Below are 19,488 nucleotides of genomic sequence, written 5' to 3' on the forward strand. Positions count from 1 at the left end.
TATTTTTCGTTTTCATTAGCAGAAAATCAGCTTTAACTTTAAACGATAAAATAATGAATAATCAAGATATGATTTGACTTGGATATTTTCCGTTCCAGTTTTGCATATACATTTTAAAAGTAAATGGAATGGGATTATTGCGGTTCGTATAGGCCTATAACATAAAATAGGGCTATTTGATTTGAAATTATATTTTATTTTAGACTTACGTTTTCTCATGCCAATAATGCTCATTTGAATTGAATTGAATTGTATAATCAAACCATAATGTTGGTCTAAAAAAGGGGGTAAAACATGAATAGGCTAATTATTAGACCCGAGAGAGAGAGTTGCAAGAGATGGTCATTTTTTATAAACCCTATCCGATTTACAACACCGCATTAATGTATGTTGCATTTAGCATGCAATCAACATATTTAATTAACACACTGGGTTGACAGTAATAATACAACATCATAATCTGATTTTCTTTTAATTTACGGTATCATTTGCAATATATTATTACATACAAGGCATTAGGCCTATACAGAAACAGTGACATGCACGCAAAACAGAAACGTATTCATTTGTGACAATTTGTGCAGAAACTAAAGTGATGTTGAAAGAAAGCAAGAGTCCGACTATACAGAAGAGTGAACAACTAATGTTGCAGTCTGTTTATGTATAGCCAAAGATTGTGTGACATATACCTATTATAGGCTATATGTTCCATACAAATATGTTCCCTTATAACCACATAAGTATACATGGGCTTATCAATAATTTGCGATATTTGACTTTTGACTTTCCCATTTGAATCATTCATAAAACTATGTGTCGTGCTTTTCTGCAACATTATTGCATGGATTTTATGCGTATATGGCCTATATAAATGATGATGATGATGAATGCAGTTTATTAAGGCTGTTCTATTATAACAAAGGTCCCGTTCATATAATTAGCTGAAAATGGCACAATGAACGTTTGATGAAATGCTCAGCGCAGGCCTCTATAGTGCAAACATTTTCATTTTCTTAAAACACAATTTTCCATTAAGAAAAAAAAAACGTATAGGCTATATATGCGGGATTTTTGTCACGACATGGGCTTTTTGGTAACCCAAAAGAGTTTGCACAGATGAGATATTTCATTTTTATTTTCTTTGGCTGGTGTGTATAGGCCTTATGTTTAGGCCTGTAGTTGACTTAAAAATAAAAAGTACAAGACTAGGAACACATGAATCTATTTGCTAAACGAACATCATGTCACGCAATGAGCGCAGTGCGCCTGCCCTATACGCATTGTGACTTTATGAAATGAATGCATGGCTTCATTCTATTTCTATACAATTACCCTAATATAATATATAACATTTCAGGAGAGAGGGCTCGTGCTGGCTTGAGGATAATAATTCAGAAACTCATTGCAGCTCCCATGAAAGTCATTCTTCGAAAGACACTGTCCAGGTCCCGGGGCCTTATTATTGGGCATGACGGGACAGTCATCTTGGCATGGGTGGTTAAACGTTGCGGAATAAGGCATCTGCTGTGAGTAGAAATAGCTGGCCTGCCCCGTGGAGAGCATGTTCAAAGAACAGGGATGATTGGGCAGAGACAATGTGCATGGCACGGACGCGGACGAGAAAGCGGCGGCTGCGGTGCTGATTTGATGATGACGACGGGACTGCGCGCAACTAATCCCAAAGTAAGACGTCTCCTGGTTGGTGTGGAGGTACCGGTGGTCAGCCCCGGAGGACACGGTGGTCGCACTGACTTGGTGATGGCGTGATGACGATGACCGCTGTGAAACGACAGATGCTGCTGCTGCTGCGTAATTGGAGTGATGTGGAGGATGTGGTGGTGGACCGAGATACGAGCCCCCGGCGAGGTGGTGTGAGCGCACCACAGGCGGCTGATGATGGAGGGAGAGAAACGACGCCGGGACGGGCCAGTAAAACGAGCCCGTGGCGAAGGCCAGACTGGCCGCGGTGCTGGACGCCAGACGAGCGCCTCTTTTTATGGCCAGCTTGGCTCTGGAGCTCGCCGTGGTCCGGCGCCGGAGTTTGCCGGACGTGCCGCCTATGAAGACGTCGTCGCTCGACGGGTCCAGCATCCAGTAGTTGCCCTTGCCCGGGTCGTCGTAGTGGCGCGGCACCTTGACGAAGCACTTGTTCAGACTCAAGTTGTGCCTGATGGAGTTTTGCCAGCCCTGTCTGTTCTCTCGGTAGTAAGGAAAGTTGCCCATGATGTACTCGTATATGCCGTTGAGTGTGAGTCGGCGCTCCGGGCTCTGCCGAATAGCCATCATGATGAGTGCGTTGTAACTAAAAGGAGGTTTCTCGGGTTTGGCTTTTTCGTCGGATGATCCCCTACCACTTTTCTTCACCTCGTCTTTATTTCCGTCTCGTTGTTTGGTGGCGTTTGTGGACACCGCTTTATGTTCTTCGACAGGGCACTCTTTCTTCCTGTCGTTGCAGTCTGCGTTAACGTTGCAGTCTTCCTCTCGAGGCTTTGCTGGGTCTCCGGGGCATTGTTTTCGGGTCGGGGGGGACAACTTTTCGCCCTGCTGGGAAAGAGCCGGTGTCTCACTCATCACTCCCTCTCGCCTGAACAACAAGCTGCTGATGCTGAACGAAGAGGACTTGTGGTGGAAAAATCTGACAGGAGTTTTTAAATCATCCATGTTGTTTAACAACACTCATTCAATCAATCCCCAAAAGGCGCGTCTCTGAAATGTTAAAGTATCCACGGAGCGATAAGGCGCACACTGCAGTGATCCAAACGTCTCATCAGGATGCCACAGACATTATGCGTTATGTGCGCTCACCAACCTGAAAACAAGATGTGCGCATGCATGCATGGACGGTCACCCAGCCAGCCGACTCGGGTATAGAAAGTGTGATTTAGTTGGCGCGCTGCTGCCAATCTCGCTGACTGATCGATGAACTCTCAGGTTCAATTAACACTTCCGCAGCTCTTGTAACCCAAGCCTCTCTGTCTCTCTATCACCTGCGGATCTCCCTCTGGGTCCGCATGGGACCGCCTCTCTCCATCTCTTCCTTTTCCCTTTTGTGTGTGTTGACACAATAATTTGGCAAACATCCCATGAAAATAAGGACTGGTTGTAAGATCTGTAAATAATCCTTATCGAACAGAACAGGTAGGCTAAACGCGTCGGATTGTGTAAACAAACATCAGAGAGAGCGCGCACTGAAGAGAGGCTATAGAAAGTCTTGGTGTATAAGTCCGCCTGCGGGCACGCGTGTTCATGCACAGCTGTTGACAGACAGGCAGCAGCTAAAGGTGTGTGTCTACATGTGTGTGACATATGGTAACACAAAATATAGTTGCAAGTTAGTTTATTTTACCCTTTACCCTCTTTTCTCACTTTGAGTCCTGCACTAACAATTCTCCATGCTTCCAAACAAGTGCGCACATGTTGGGAATGTTGTCAGCGCTGCAGGAGTCAGGACGCACGCATAATCTCTGTCGAAACACTTGTAATCCTCACACTCTTTTCTGTCAGCTACTTCCTGGATGTTTAGGATTTTGCAGTGTCATGTTGATGAAGAGTATGAACATTTTTCGTATAGGCCTATAAATTGTTTTTATATTTGGTCAAAGCGGTTTATTTGAGCAAAAGCGCTATATAAATAGTTATCGTATCTATTAGTATATTAATAAACTATATCCCAGTGGTTCTCATACCTTTTGCCTGGTGAGTGGCGACCCCCAAAAAGGTGTCACGGAAACTAGACACCCAAATCAGTTTTTCAGTTTTCAGTGCCACATACTAGGCCATACGCACTTTACGCAGTCGTGTGTCTCCAAAAACTTTAACTTAATTATATTGTTTACCTAAATATTCTGTATTATGACTGCATGTGCTTTTACTGAAATATTAACTTAGAAAACATTTACCGGTATTTATTTTTTAATTCAGATTTTTTATTAGGCCTACTTTGAGCTGAGCATAGCATAGCGTTTTTGTTCATTAACAGGGGTCGCCCATGCATCTCTCCAGCAGAAACAGAACAATTTCAGCCAATCAGGAAAGAGTTAAATTGTAGTACAGCTTAAAATGTAGTATTCCACTTTTAATTTTGTCTGCTCATTTATTTGTGTCATTACTTCCAATTTCCCTTGTTCATCATGTATCCTGCATTCCCTCTCCTGCAGGATATCATTTGTATCCACGTAGGCCTATATATATAAACTTTCCAAATAATTGTACTGTAGTGGAGTAGGTAGAATATTGAAAATTGGAAATACTCCACTAAAAATGCCCAACAATTGTACTTGTGTGTTGTGTACAGTAGGCTACTTGTAAATGTCGCCTACTTTTTACACCACTGACAAAGACCTAACTGTTTGGTGTTCCAACATGTACCCCCTGGGCTGTCTCTTCTTACAGTTTTGTTTTTCTTCCCATGCAGTCCATCAGCAGGTAAGGAGACAATGCTGTGTTTATCTGTAGATGTCAGTTGCAAACAATAGCCTAACAAAAATAAATAAGGATTAATTACAGTGTGATAATACATTTATATAATAAATATAATAAAATAAAAAGTAAAATTACTATAAATGAAAATGATTAATAAATGAAAACCTGTATAAACCTGTAGCCTAAATAAAGCATTTGGAAGAATGTGAAAGGACATATTCCTATAAACGATTAGGCCTACCGGTAATAAAAGAAAACCTGTATAAAAAATATTAAAATGTAAATAAGCATTTGCAAGAATGTGAAACAACAGATTCCTAAACGATTAATTAAAGAAAACCTGGCGACTGGCTCTATATAAGAATAAGATTAAAATGTAAATAAGTAGTTGGAATTTTGTAACCCGGACGTGATTCCTGCACTTTCAAGCGCCCGCTGCTCGACCCGGAAGCAGTGATTTACAGCACGAGTTGCAGTTGAATGAATCGTTGAATAGACGAAAATCAGCTGAAAGGGAAAAGAATTGTCCGAGCTCCAAGTTTTAATTTTGAAAACACATTTTGTTCGAGAAGAAATCATGTGAGTACATTAGATAACTCTTGTTTTGACGAATGCAGTAGGCTATACTGATACTCCCAGACAGAGATAATAGAGAGTTGTAGTAGGTGCTAGTTAGCATGCTAGCCCTGGTCCAGTGCACTGGAGCTAAGTGCTAAAGTTGTAATGGGGCCGGGGTTGTCTTTTTTCATTGCCATTTATTTATTATCAGATAATTAACAACCAACAATAACCGGCATTAACATAGGAGGCACATTTATCGCAGCACCAGACCAGTGTACCAAAGCGCAACTTGTTACAACCATGTTAGCATGCTAAGATAACATGGTGTTGCTTCCATCACTTGCTGTATACAATCTATTAGAGCAGTGGTTTTCAACTCTTCTCACGTCAAGGTCCATTATTTATTCGGCATTTGAGCCACGGACCACCATTTGGCGACATTTAGCCTCTCAGACCCAAAACGAGTATTTTGTTGTCGTTGGATAATATTTTCTTTGTCCACAATTCCACGCTGTATTGAGGTTGGTACCATGGGAGAGATAACGGGCAAACGTGTGGAATTATTGTAAATTAAGAAATGCACATCATGTTTAACAAGAGTGAAAGATCTACAAGGGTCCATTTGGTTAATTCCAACTCCATCATTTAGCTGGGGAACACCTGGAACCTCCTCAAGGACCACTGGTGGTCCACCAGTATTAGTTTGATGGCGTAGAACAGGGGTGTTTTTGATTGATTGATTGAAATATTTATTAACAGTTTGCAGAATTACAGTACATTTCAAGCACAAACTCAATACAAAGACTGTTAACTGTGAGTCGACGACCCAATTAAGCATTACACTTGTTTACAAGAGGGTCCACCTTGTTCAATTCGGGGGGGATTCAGATTTTACGGAGGCCAGTTTCGAATTGCAGCCGTCCGTAGGTGCCCTTTGAGAGTGGTTTTGAAGGAATACTGGACAACTCACCCCGGTGCCTGCCCGTTTTTCCTCCCGGAATTTTCCCCAGTGAGGGGGATAACTTTGTAATATGCTATTGGCTGTTTGTATTCTTTTTGGAAAAATATAAAAAGATACTCCTGTGGAAAGGCTATATTATTTTACTTATATTGACCCTATAAACAATTTAGTATATGTAAGGTTTTTCCCACTCAAATGGTACCTCGTCAGATAATACCCACATAGCCTACAACAACTTCTGTGAACAGACTTCACTGTAGTAGCTTTTCATAAATATATTTGTACTTAGGCTGTCTGCTGTCGTGAATGTTTATAGTTAGAGAAACACACAAAATCTGCTCTCCCACCGACGTCATGTGTCCGTTTATCTCCAGCCGTACAGACTCCATTTGACGCGTCTTATCTACTTTAATACCCACATAGCCTACAACAACTTCTGTGAACAGACTTCACTGTAGTAGCTTTTCATAAATATATTTGTACTTAGGCTGTCTTTAGAGAAATTCAAAGTCCAGCCGTCTGCTGTCCAGCCTCTCCCACCCCTCACTGGGGAAAATTCCGGGAGGAAAACGGAAAAGGGGTGAGTTGTCTTGTTACCTTTTGGAGGAGTCAAGGGATTCGCATGTCTTAATGATTGTTGGTAGGGCGTTCCACATTTTGGTGGCATAAGAGCGAAAATAATTTAGTCCCTTGTTTGTGCCGAATCTCGGTTGTACATGGTTCGTTGCACTTCCTCTGGTGTTGTGGGTGTGGACCTGTTAAGGTCTTCAAGGTGTTTTTGTTGACCAGTGAGGAGATCCTGTAAAGTAATCTTGTTCTTTGGTTTACTTTTTTGATTACGTTGGTGGCCATTTCATCACCGGAAAGATTAGCCTCCAGGATGGAACCACCTAGGTAAGTAATTTCATCTTTACGTGTGATAACATTGTCTCTAACCAAGAAGCCATTTGCCTTGCTGAGATTACTATTAGATGCAGTGTCCAAACCTTTTTCAAAGGGGTCCATATTAGAAAATATTAAAACACCCAAGGCCAACTACAGAATGTACCTTCGGATTTAAACGATTCTATTTAACTATCATCAATATTTAATATCAATGGTCTTTTGTCAGGTGTGTGCTGTTAACAAAAAGTGTATCTCAGCCTTTTTTTCCAGCCTTATGTCACATCACCAAATGTAACCAAAAAAGAAATACAAGGAACAAGCAACACTGACAAATTATACTCTGGGAAATGCCCAGGTTAAAAAACCTGAATGTAAAAATGTCCCATACCGTTGGGCAGGCCCGTTCATAATACAATTCAGGTATGAAGCTGTGGGCAGTATAAAATTCCCTAGGGCCGCATTTGGCCCGCGGGTCGCACTTTGGACACAGCTCGTGTAGAATGTAGATACATACACACTGTTTAGATATGTGTCCGGTCCGTGTTGTTAGGATAAAATCATATATATAAAATCACTATAATACTGTACAGTACTACACAGAAAAAAACATATCATATTATCATAATTAGAAATAAAAAATAAAATAAATATACTGTAAGAGGGGTTATTTTTACTGGGCCAGTTTCAAATTCCAGACAGAATACAATGCATGGGGGAGAATGTGACCCAGTGAATTAAAATGACACTGGGTAAAACAAATTAATGTCCTAATATTTACCCCTATGTCGACGAAATAGCACAACGTCATGTTCATGATTATTCGATTTATTGTTGTTGCTAATATGTTTTGTTTTCCAGGAGTCTGTTGACCAAGCCCAAGTCAGAAATGACCCCAGAGGAGCTCCAGAAACGAGAGGAAGAGGAGTTCAACACTGGGCCGCTGTCCGTGCTCACACAGTCGGTGAAGAACAACACACAGGTCCTCATTAACTGCCGCAACAACAAGAAGCTGCTGGGCAGAGTCAAGGCCTTCGACAGGTATGGATTGGAGCTCATGGTATTCTGGCTTGGGGACAGTCAGCGACTAAAACTATGTTTTCTATCACTTTTATTGCTGCGAGGAATGTGATTTTGTGAGCCTAAGTATTCCTTGGTTATCCACAGTTTTTGTATGTCATGTAAAAGAGAGAATATTTATTGTAGACCAACACTGGGCAAACTATAAGATCTAAGGCAGGGGTGCCCAAAAGGTAGTACAAAGGCTGTACAGGTAGACCACAGGACATGTCCCTAAATAATATTTAATTTAAATAAAAAATACATTAAAATAAAAAACTATTTTTGGAATCTGCCACTTGAGTTAAAGGTGACTTGATTGATTGACAAAAGGGGCCTGTAAGCTCAAACTCACAATGGAATATTTTGTTTTCAACAGTGTTGCTGTGCACAAATGTCTGTAGCATTACAAATTAAATACAAAAAAACCCTAACTATTAGATTTCTCCCCCTCTATTTCCCATTCCAAGTGCATTTGTCCTATATGTAATGCCAGCGCCGCTATTCCAAAGCCCCCTCAGGTACATATTTTAACTATTTTCACTTTTTCAGCAATGGTGGCTAGATCTTGTTGAGCTGATCATTTTGAAAGTAGCTCTCACGTCATAAAAGTGTGGGCACCCCTGATCTAAGGACTGTTGACCTCAGTATTCACTTGTTTTTATGTCACACTGTGGTTGGATGAGGATGGTCTTTTATACAGGTGTTCGATTGACATGCATTATTAACTGTATCTTGGGACTGTAACTTGTATTACTGGGAGGAATGTGATTTGGTGAGATGCATCTTTGTGAAACAACGTGTTTGTTTCATAATATATATATATATACATTTATTTTAGTATTTTTAAAATATATTGGAGCACTATGGAAATCAAATCAAAAATGTTATTATCCATTTATCCCTATACAGAACAGTATACTAAAATATGTTTCAGAATACATTTTCAGTGAGAAATAGGCAATGAAGTAACACGCTTGATTCAGCAGTACTGTTTTATTGTTTTACTTTGTGGTCCAGTGTAAGGGCCGATTCATACTCCTATTTTACCGCTGTTTTGGCGCTGTAGTGCCGAAATGATTTCGGCTCGTCAGACATTTTCAGTAGCACAGAAGAGCCGACTTTAGGACGGTACCCGCCCCCCCGAACCTCAAATGACGTCACATTGTAGGCTCTACAGAGCCGAACCGACTTTTATTCGGCTCTAAAATAGGGAGTATGAATCGGCCCTAACGCGGTGCTCATAGCCGAATAAAAGACTTGCAGATGCAGGGGCATAACTAGCGTGACGCAGTCAACGCAATTGTGTTGGGGCCCAGAGGCATTTGGGGCGCACAGCCGCCCACCCGTGCTGTCTGTAAAATACAATTATAAATACATGTCAGAGATGCAATGACAGTTGAGTTGACCAAAGTTTGGCGGAGCCCGGTGGATGGCTGCTGCTAACACACACGTGCCCCGCCCCCCCAACAGCTCTGGTGGAGTGTAGGGTAGCCTCGGTCCCAGCGAGTGTAGGGTAGGTTAATAACGTGGAGGAAGTCGGAAGAGGCGAGGCTGCAGTGGGCTCCCCCGACTGCGCTCAGCTGCTGCTGCTCTGTTCACAATCGTCGCAGGTTACAACTACTGTACAGTGCCCCGCTGTTTATAAACCAAAACGCAGTTTGGGATGCTTTCACCGGCGGCTGCGCTTGCGTGTGGCGGGGGGAGCTTTGGGGGGCACCCGCTGACCAGCCTGCATCAGGGCTTACTGACGTCTAGTTACTCCGATCTGCAGATGGTATGTGTCATGTGTGTAAAGGTTTTGGAAGCTGCAGTGGTGTTCGACCCCATCTTCATCGATGTGATTAGCTGAGACATGCACAGCTCCTGTTTTCACAATAATACGTCATAATAATAGATGGGGAAATTAAATAATACCCTCAGCATTGGGGATGTAAAGAAAACACACACGCGCTCTCACACACACATTCTCACACTCTCTCTCACACACACACACACACACACACACACACACACACACACACACACACACTATATCTCTCTCTCGTGAGAAGTTAGCACTCCTGAGCACCAGCAAAATGTTTTGATATGGAATCTATTTTTTGTATTAATTAATTTATGTATGTATATATATTTACAAGTTTCATAAAATGGTATAAGTAACCGTAAAAATGTCCCTCATCCATCATCATATTTTCTTTTTTTAATCTGTTCACTGTGGTGTCCCATTTGATTAATATAATTCAAATGTATCAAATAAATGCAATAAATATAATATGGTGTATTAGCTTGCGTACAGTAGGCCTATTATAAGTATTACACTGGCCATATTGCATATACTCAGAGGTTTGATTTCTCTATAGGCTACGTATTTATTTGGAATATTTAAAATGGTTTCAAGAGACATTTGTTGTAAAATACCAGCCATGTGTTCGCTGTTCTTCTTCTCTTTCTCTCATGTTATTTTAGCTGTTCAGCTCTGTAGCTTAGCTTAGCTTTGGGAGAGGAATGAAGGCATATTAACCATTCTAAAAATCTGCATTTATAGTTGGGGACATGATGAAAGCTCACGTTTTATTGGTTAGAATAGTCACAGTCAGCTCAATGCTGACTGCCGGTGAATGCAGGGATGTCACACAGATCATTCATTTCGGGAACATATATGTGACCAAAAAAGTCGTAATTTCGAGCTCTGCAACAGGACAATGCTAAATCACTTAGAATACATGCCTCCAAGCGATCCATTACGCACAGATGGAGACGGCGCAAAGAAGAACACGATGCAGCTGCTCCTTGGACATTCTGAGAGAAATGGGCCTTTAAACTTAAGTGGAGAGCTACTCTTCGGTATCTGTGTGGTAGGGTTGTCTGCGCCTGTACTCTGGTCTCGGCAGCGAGCTCAACAGATTCTGCACTAGATTAATACTAGAACATGTTGACAATGGCATTTTAATCTACCTGTGCAGAAAGAAAACTATCTTTCTAATCTCAATGTGTGCAGAAATATTACAATGCACCCATTTTAATTAAATTATCTGAAATTAATGTCTACCATTTTAGATTTTTTTTCAGCCTTAGGCTACACCGTTGATTAAAAAAACCATTTGGTTGACAGGTAATTAACCGAATGATGATGTGGGCTTCCGGTTGCAACACTACCATTTTCACCCTACTCGGAATACCATTTCATGTTATCTTTAATTTGAAGGTGAAACTAGAGCCAGATGTTTTCATTCACATAAACAACTCAGTTGGTCTGACTACAGGTGAAAAAAATAAAATAAATAAGAATTCCGAACAAGGGGAAAAACTGAAGCAGGTGGACCTAAAAAGAAAGAACATGAATTACCACCAGGGCTCACAGTGCATACTAAAATTATACATTTTAAACATATAATTGACCCTACTCACCACCTCTAATTAGTATGAGACAACACAACTGCTTAATTTGACCTTTTATGGACCACACAGTTTTCATACTGTCCACGACTCACAAGTGGAGAGAACTAACCCCTGACTTTGAAAAACAACCCCCCCTCCTCATTTTGTTCCCTATTCCATCATTTCAGGCATTGCAACATGGTCTTGGAGAATGTGAAGGAGATGTGGACGGAAGTCCCGAAGAGTGGAAAGGGAAAGAAGAAGTCAAAGCCTGTGAATAAGGACCGCTACATTTCCAAGATGTTCCTCCGAGGCGATTCTGTCATCGTTGTGCTTAGAAATCCCCTCATCACTGGAAAATAAACTGTATTCGTCCGTTCACCAAAATATGAGTAGTCACCAACACCTTCACCATGACAATATTCTGTCATTGTTGGATTTTTTTCTCCTTCATTTCCTTTTTTTTTGTATGACTTCGGTCATCATTATGTGAGGAACATTATATCTGTATGCCTTTAGTGGCAAATTTAAGCTCACTGAGTCATGAGCTGTTTTGCTTTGTCTAGTTTTTGGTCTTTTTTCATTTTAATAATAAAAGTGACAGGAGTAATACATATGGTGTTGTGAGCCGATTTTCTTCAATGTGGGCTATTAGCCAGCCAGCGCATTTTTCTGTTCTATATCATTATTGCTATGATAAACTCAAAGCATCATTGTGTGATGTGGCAAGGCCACAAAACATTATAGGGCAGCCGAAGCAATACAACTTTAGCTAATACAGATGGGCTCTTTCAGTTTTATTTATATGTAGTTTAAAACAAATCTCTCTCTCTCTCTCTCTCTCTCTCTCTCTCTCTCTCTCTCTCTATATATATATATATATATATATATATATATATATATATATATATATGAAGGAATTAAATCAGTTATTTGTACGATGCGCAGTTAGGAGGCATTTTGCGCTGGATAAACTGCCATGATGCAGTAGTGGGAAGCATGGATATTAGAGATGGTGAGCAGATTTTACCTTGGGAAAACACCTTGGGTGACGAGGTGGTTTTTCAACAGGTCTGGCAGGAGCCTGAAGTCTTAGAGGAAGCCGTTGTATGTCTTAATGATATGGCACATATTTCATGCCTTGTGACAAAAAAAATTTGTTAATTTCATTGTTATGGGGCAACACTTATTACGTTTTCCTTGTGGAAACGGCAGTAAAGATGAGGGCGCCACTAGCGTGATTTTGTTATGACCCACAGTTTTCTGTGGTTCCAGTCTGACCACTGGTCATTGATGGATATGTAATATTTGCTTGTTGATAAACTTGATAATGCTTGTTTACACATTAATTGTATTATCAAGAAGCAAAAGTCCAGACTCGGATGGATACTGACATCTAGACTTATTGTACAATAACTAGTTTATAGTGCAATGGGTCGCTACTATAATGCATGAGTACCTTCACAAATGTATCTACAGTAAAGAGCCATCACCCCTTTCTCCCTTATCTCGCCTACCCTAATCGGCCTCCTCCAAAACCCCACCATTCCCTCTTGTTGTCCACCACCCCCCCTCCCCTGCCAGCATCTAAGGTGTCGGGCTTGATTTCAGTCCGCAGCGCTCAATATGCGACAAACTGCCGTTTAAAGGCCCGCTGCATTATTGATGAGACCAGATGTGCTGACTGTCACTTCACACCCTGCTCTCTCAATTTCAGGCTGTTACTCTCCCGCTCTTTCCATCTTGTCCACTTTGTTAATTGCCTTAATAGCTTCTAGGTGCTTTTTCTTCAAATGGCGGCGGGCACCTAATCTCAAGTTGTTGGTGCTGCTAAACTTGGCAATTCAAGTGTGTAACTAATAAGTGCACGTATACTCTTGACTAGTTATAATGTATAATTGTTATAGAAAGTCAATTGCTATTGATTCCTGCATTTGTGTTTAGGCCAGAGGTCAACCTCTTTTGTTACTTAATCCATTTATGCCTGACCTCAAAATTTAAAAAAAATCTTCTAAATCCTCCAGTTTTCTGAAATAAATATTTTCACGACTTTTCAAAAATAGCAGACCTACAAGCTCATAGCGCGCCACTCGGTGGCGCGCTATGAGCTTGTAGATCTGCTATTTTTCAATAGCTAAATTATAACAATGTTTAAAACACCAAAAGGGGGTTCCCGCCCAAAATGGGTTAAAGTCACTGTTGTACATTCAATTCAATTCAAGGGAATGTTCATGGTTGGAGCATGGGAGTATAATGTAGCGTAGAGTATAACAAGTATGTATATAAAGTAAGATTAGGAGTATAACGAGTACAGGGTCATACCAGGTGAGCTGTTGGCTGTGCATACTGTGATGATGAGACAAGTCATGTATCATGTTGCACAAAATGACTGTATTGCAATACTTTTGCATGGGTTATGCTACAGTTAGGTTATTGCACACATTGCATTTACATAATAGAAATTGAACTTGGCAGGTGCATGTTTGCAGATGGCAAGAACAATGAGTGTTCTGTGCTACACTTAACAGTCCAATGTTCTTGGGGATTGTTAAACTGGTATTCTTTATATATTTATATATATATATATATATGTATGTATGGTATGTATATATGTCTGGTATGTGATCCGCAGTAGAGTGAGGCAGGAATTGGGAGGAGACTGGGAGAGTCAAGGAGTGACATGCAGCTGCATGGCCTTGGGAATCGAACCTGGTACACGCTAATGCTGTCAGTCATCAGACCATCCATGTGGTACCCGCCTTAAGCTCTTTGCTATCGTGCCCCTTCAGCTGTAGGCCAGTCAATCTAAGAAAATCTAATTTTAATTATGCTTTTGGCGCATGCACGTCCCTCTAGTAATGTGTCAAACTAGGGCTTCATGATTCTGAATCCATTCCAAGCATTAGTTTTGCACGAAAACATTCTACTTAATTGTAAAAAGAACCACCGCTCATCTGCTGAAAAAGATTTGCGCGGATCTGAGTGTGCGGAGCTTCCAAGCATAATTAAAATTAGGTTTTTAATGGTACTCCAATTTACAACCCCTGAATTTACCATGATCCACAATTTATATAATGCTCTATTTTTAATATGTTATTTGGATGACCCTAAGGATCATAAAAAACCTTGAACGATTACTTTTGCAATTTCTTTTGGGTCAAATCTTAGATTGACTGGCCTACTGGTGTTCCAAGTTTTAGGCTATTTAATCTGACTACATCTGTCCGTGTGTGTGTGTGTGTGCGCGCGCGCGTGTGTGTGTGTGTGCGCGCGCGCGTGCGTGCGTGTGTGCGCACCTCACTGATTTACAGCTGTCAGGTGGAGCCATCTGGGATAGAACTATCATAGGTGGACAGCATTCATTGGATTTGTGAGCTCCTTCGGAAGACTATTTCCTCTATCATGAGTAGTTATGGTGTATTTTGACTACTGCTTTAGGCATATCCTTGCGTTGTTCTGGGACAAAAGGTTTATGAGGGAGATCAAGTAGCAAGTTGCTGGGTTTATCTCAAGAATATCCTTGGGCCCCAACCAACACCCATTTACCACACACACACACACACACACACACACACAGAAGGGAAACTGCACTGACTTGCTAAATTGTGATTTACAGAAAGGGCAGGTGCACAGGCATCCAGACAAAATGGGTTAAAGTATTCAAGTTCATAATCAAAGTTTTCTTGAGGGTACTCATAAAGACACTTTGAGAAGTCAATTTCCCTCCAGATGTCAGGATGAGTGATCCACAGCAGGAAGGGAGATGTTTTATTCAGAAGGCACGATAAGAGGGGAAGTGTGATTATGATAGCGATCGGCCACGCGTCGATACCCGACCCCCACGAGCAATGCGACACCTTGAGCCCCCCATCGATCGTGGCCGGTAACTGGAGCCACCGCAGTTTGTTTCCAAGCAGATCCCTGGTCCCGGTGTCAAAAGCTGTGAGGCCAGGTGGAGAGAGAGTGGCAGAGTAGGTATAAACACACACTCAGTCACTCGTCTCTTTGTGTGTGATTGTGAATGACAAAGTGCCGTAATGCTGCAAGGACAAGTTCACTGACAGCCAAAACAAAACAGATCAAGTATACCCAGCAAATTACAGGTAGCTGTTAGGCCTATTTACAAACAGCTGATGGTGGGAACAGACATAGGGGGGATTCTGGACCGGGCAAAATTCCCAGGGGACTTTGACTTTGACTACCAGAGCTGACATGTATTTTATAGATATATTTATTTTACATGCAAATACATATTAATTAGGCTATGTGTTAATACTCAAGTTCAAGTTATAGACTAAATCCTGTAGCCTATGATAAAAATGTCTACAGTCTTCTACCCCATACAGTTTGCATGCCCATCCCTAACCATGCCTGTTCTTGGTGCATAAAAAATGGGGGACCCCTAAAACATAAATGGCCTATAGGGTCCTACATGTATAAGGGCCCCTATGCGTAGGCTACAAATAAGTCTTATTATAGGATCACATGACAAAAATCCTTGCTTTTTGCTTCTGTGACTTTGTGCTGATATTTAACCGCTGAGTCCTGCTTGCTCTGTGGAGAATGTAAATTTTGACCCTCAGCCCTCAGGTCAAAATTTGTGTCAAACCGGAAAACCATTAAACCATGTGTCAAAGGTCGAGTCCAATGTAGACACTGACTGACACAGAATGTCTCAATGGAAGAGCAGGGATACCAAAAACAGCCACCACAATTGTATAAGTTGTATACATACTCTAGCTACCACACAGATTGGACAATGTTTTTTTAATACAATAGTTTTAACGTAAACAAACATTTACATTGCATGTTCTTTCTTTATTTAAAGGACCACTTCACCACTTTTCAACCTATCTTCATATAATAGGTCCTCAATAATAATCATGATAAAATGGCACCATTTTTTTCTACTCTACTGTGTCTCATAGGAGGGCTGTGGGCAGTTCAGAAACCCGTCCACCAGTGACATCATCGATGAGGAAACCAAGTTAATAGAAACTGCAGGCGTTCTAGTCCTGAAAAGTATACCGCTCTGTAGAAGTTAGTATCATACCTCCATCTACAGGAATCCATCAGTAATACATATTGTTACTTGAAGTACTCAGTAGAGGGCGTGCTGATACTTGAGGAATGAGGATGGATACACAGATGACTGCGAGCCAGACTGTTGCCTCCCACAATTTTCAATTGCCTCCTTCATATTATTATATAATTATAAATTATGGAGATTCTTTTTAGGTGCCCCCACAGCTTAGGCCGGGGATATTGGTCCAATGGGAAACTATAGGATCCCTTCTCAGTGCATTGAAGGACACTGTCACTCAAAGCTTGTTTGACACGCACGCAATGATGCATTTTCTCAGTTTTTTCCTTTTTATAGCCTACTTGGCTATAGTCACAAGGACCTTTTCTGACCATGTCACTTGGAGTTATCTGGACAGCAGCCCAGACCTCTTCAAACACACTGGTGACCCTCTCCCCCCACACACCCTCTGCTCTCCAAACACATTCCTTCCCTTTCAAAGAAAGATGGAATGCAAATTTGAATATTTAAATGGTACAAAGGCAAAACTCTAACATTACTTAAGGTCACTTTGTCTAGTCACTTGTTATGTGATGCATATTGCATAACATTTCTTATATCTTATAAATATATACAATTTCTACTGTGTGTGTGTGTGTGTGTGTGTGTGTGTGTGTGTGTGTGTGTGTGTGTGTGTGTGTGTGTGTGTGTGTGTGTGCGTGCGTGCGTGCGTGCGTGCGTGCGTGCGTGCGTGCGTGCGTGCGTGCGTGCGTGCGTGCGTGCGTGCGTGCGTGCGTGCGTGCGTGCGTGCGTGCGTGCGTGTTTCATTCAAAGCAACCAAAGGTATGGCTCCCCCATATCTTGCAACCATGATTGAACCCTACAAACCCTCCCGCGCACTCAGATCAGCCAACGCAGGAAAGCTCGAAGTACCCTCACTAAAAACGCCGGGACAACGCTCCACACGTCCCAAACTCTTCTCCCTTCTGGCCCCAAAACTGTGGAATGCACTCCCCGTTGCAATCAGAACTGCAGCATCACTCCCAATCTTCCGCCGTAGTCTGAAGACCCACCTTTTCAGACTCCATCATGGCCCATAGCACTTATCCTACCCCCTTAGATAGCACTTTTTAGACTTAGATAGCATTTGAAACAGACTTATAGCATGTCATGTAGACAGCACAATAATTGCATTGTATGTAGTCATAGCACATCATAGAACATATGTATAGCATAGTATAGTATATATGTATAGTTAATATGTATAGCGTCATTATATAGATATGTTCTAGTTACGTTCTTAGCTTACGCATGTTTCTTGATAAATGCATTTTATATATGTGATGTATTCCCATACTTTTGTTCTTGCCTAATGTAAGTCGCTCTGGATTAAGAGCGTCTGCTAAATGCCTAAATTGTAAATTGTGTGTTTGTACCATATACACATTTTCTCCCAAACTGTACCCTGCACTGTATATATAGCCTATTAACTAACTTGAATCATGAAGGTTTTATTTATCACTAACTTAGGCCTATATAAAAGCATACAAGCTGCAAAATGTCGATTGGGCTTGTTACACAAATGAAATTTGTAATAATAATCATATTAATTGATTGAATACTTTATTAACAGTTTGCAGCTTAAAAGGATAACACAAAAAATAAGGCAGGATCAAGCAGGAAGGCAATAAGCAATAAAAGATTAAAGGTTAACTGAAAAAATATTATTAAACTTCACACAGAAAATAAACAGCTTTGATCATTCATGAAAAATAACAAACAAATGGGGGCCCCTTTAAGTTGGTGACTTGAAAAGTCCCAGTTCAGTTCCTATTCAGTTCTAAAGGGAAATCTCTCTCTCTCTCTCCTATTCAGACCTAACCAGATTACCACAGTAGTGTGGGGAAGTGGGGTTCAGAGTTCCGGGTCGGCTCGCCAGGTCTGGGTACCATCCGGTACCAGAACCATCCATGGAAGGGAATCCTTTCAGGACACAAAAAACCTGACCTGAAAGGCCAAGTGTCTAAATCAGTCTTCTTTTCAAAATCACTGTTGTACAATATCAAATAAACTATCAATACATGAGAAAATAGTTCAATTTGATCAGGATCGTCCTCTTTAATCATGATTTCCATTAAACAATCTGGTTCTATAGCATGCATGCATTAATTGTCTTAGAAAATAAAATACAAAAGTGTATTTCATAATATCAGTCTTATTCAAACAAAAGTGTTATAAATTCAAACATAAATCAAATGCTTTCAAGTGAGAACTCAAATACTTTCAATACAAACTCAAATAAAACTAGAAAAAGTGCCCTTCTGGGCACAGGTCTCCACCAGGAGGATAGGAGTGTGTGTGTGATGTTTGGCAAAATGTTTAGGAGCAATATAAACGTGAGTGTGTGTGTGACGCGGCTTAGCCTGTTGTAGCGCCACCATGAGGCTGATTTGAAAACTGTCAAGTGGCATTTCTTCCAAAGCCTAGTGGGAATATGCATGCACAGTTTCACCACAACCGGACGCTGCGTTGAGTAGTTGTGGCGATTTGTACAAAACGGGTACAAAGCGGGCTACTCCTGAAAAGTTTAGAAGCCAATCGTAGCCAATGAGGGTGGATTATGAGAAATCAAACAAACCCGTCTTGATCACATGACTATGGAGAGCATGTGTACCGATTTGCGTGAAATTTGGATAAAATCTGAAGGAGTAATATTAGAAAATGTGTTTTACATATGTCGGCCTCCTGGTGGCACTATAAAGAGCAGATGTGAAAAATTCCAGGCAAAGGTTTTTCCTTGGCCTCTAGGGAGTTGGCATACAAAGTTATCCACAGATCCGTGCAGTTAGAGGTAAAAACACTTTTCGGCCAGTTATAGCGCCAACATGAGGCTGAGTTGAAAATGTTCATGTGGCATTTCTTCCTCTGCCTAGTGGGAATGTGCGTGCACAATTTCACGGAAATCACACGATGTGTTCATGATTTGCAGCATTTTGTTTGAAACTGAGCACTCCTGCGAACTTTGGAAGCCAATCTTAGCCAATCAGGATGGCGTCTGAGAAATCTGAAAGATCCGTTTCGTTGAATGGCTCTAGAGAGACTGTGTACCAATTTGCGTGATGTTTGGACAAAATCTGTAGGTGTACTGTCCAAAAACTTGTTTTGCACAAAGCGGCCTCCTGGTGGCGCTATAACAGGC

The 19,488-nt window shown here is 41.1% G+C and overlaps 2 protein-coding genes across 5 annotated transcripts; one reads left to right on the plus strand and one right to left on the minus strand.

The window, feature by feature from the left end:
• Window positions 1-1,353: 1,353 nt before the first annotated feature.
• foxg1c (forkhead box G1c) lies at window positions 1,354-2,661 on the minus strand (the record flags this gene model as incomplete). Its single annotated transcript, XM_079514899.1, has 1 exon — window positions 1,354-2,661. One exon carries the CDS (start codon window positions 2,659-2,661, stop codon window positions 1,354-1,356), a length of 1,308 nt encoding a protein of 435 aa, XP_079371025.1.
• Window positions 2,662-4,846: 2,185 nt separating this feature from the next.
• Window positions 4,847-11,880, plus strand: snrpd2 (small nuclear ribonucleoprotein D2 polypeptide). 4 transcript variants are annotated; one of them, XM_079515097.1, is made up of 5 exons: window positions 4,847-5,001; window positions 6,432-6,524; window positions 6,812-6,838; window positions 7,688-7,867; window positions 11,455-11,880. In XM_079515097.1, coding segments are annotated over exons 1-5 (477 nt in total). In that variant the 5' UTR covers window positions 4,847-4,999; the 3' UTR covers window positions 11,630-11,880. The 4 variants fall into 4 exon arrangements, with proteins under 4 accessions (XP_079371223.1, XP_079371224.1, XP_079371225.1 ...); XM_079515098.1 differs by lacking the exon at window positions 6,432-6,524 and having other exon boundaries at window positions 4,849-5,001; XM_079515099.1 differs by lacking the exon at window positions 6,432-6,524 and having other exon boundaries at window positions 4,853-5,001; window positions 6,817-6,838.
• Window positions 11,881-19,488: the final 7,608 nt, after the last annotated feature.

This window comes from Electrona antarctica (genome assembly GCF_951216825.1).
Source record: "Electrona antarctica genome assembly, chromosome: 11".
Classification (NCBI taxonomy): Eukaryota; Metazoa; Chordata; class Actinopteri; order Myctophiformes; family Myctophidae; genus Electrona; species Electrona antarctica.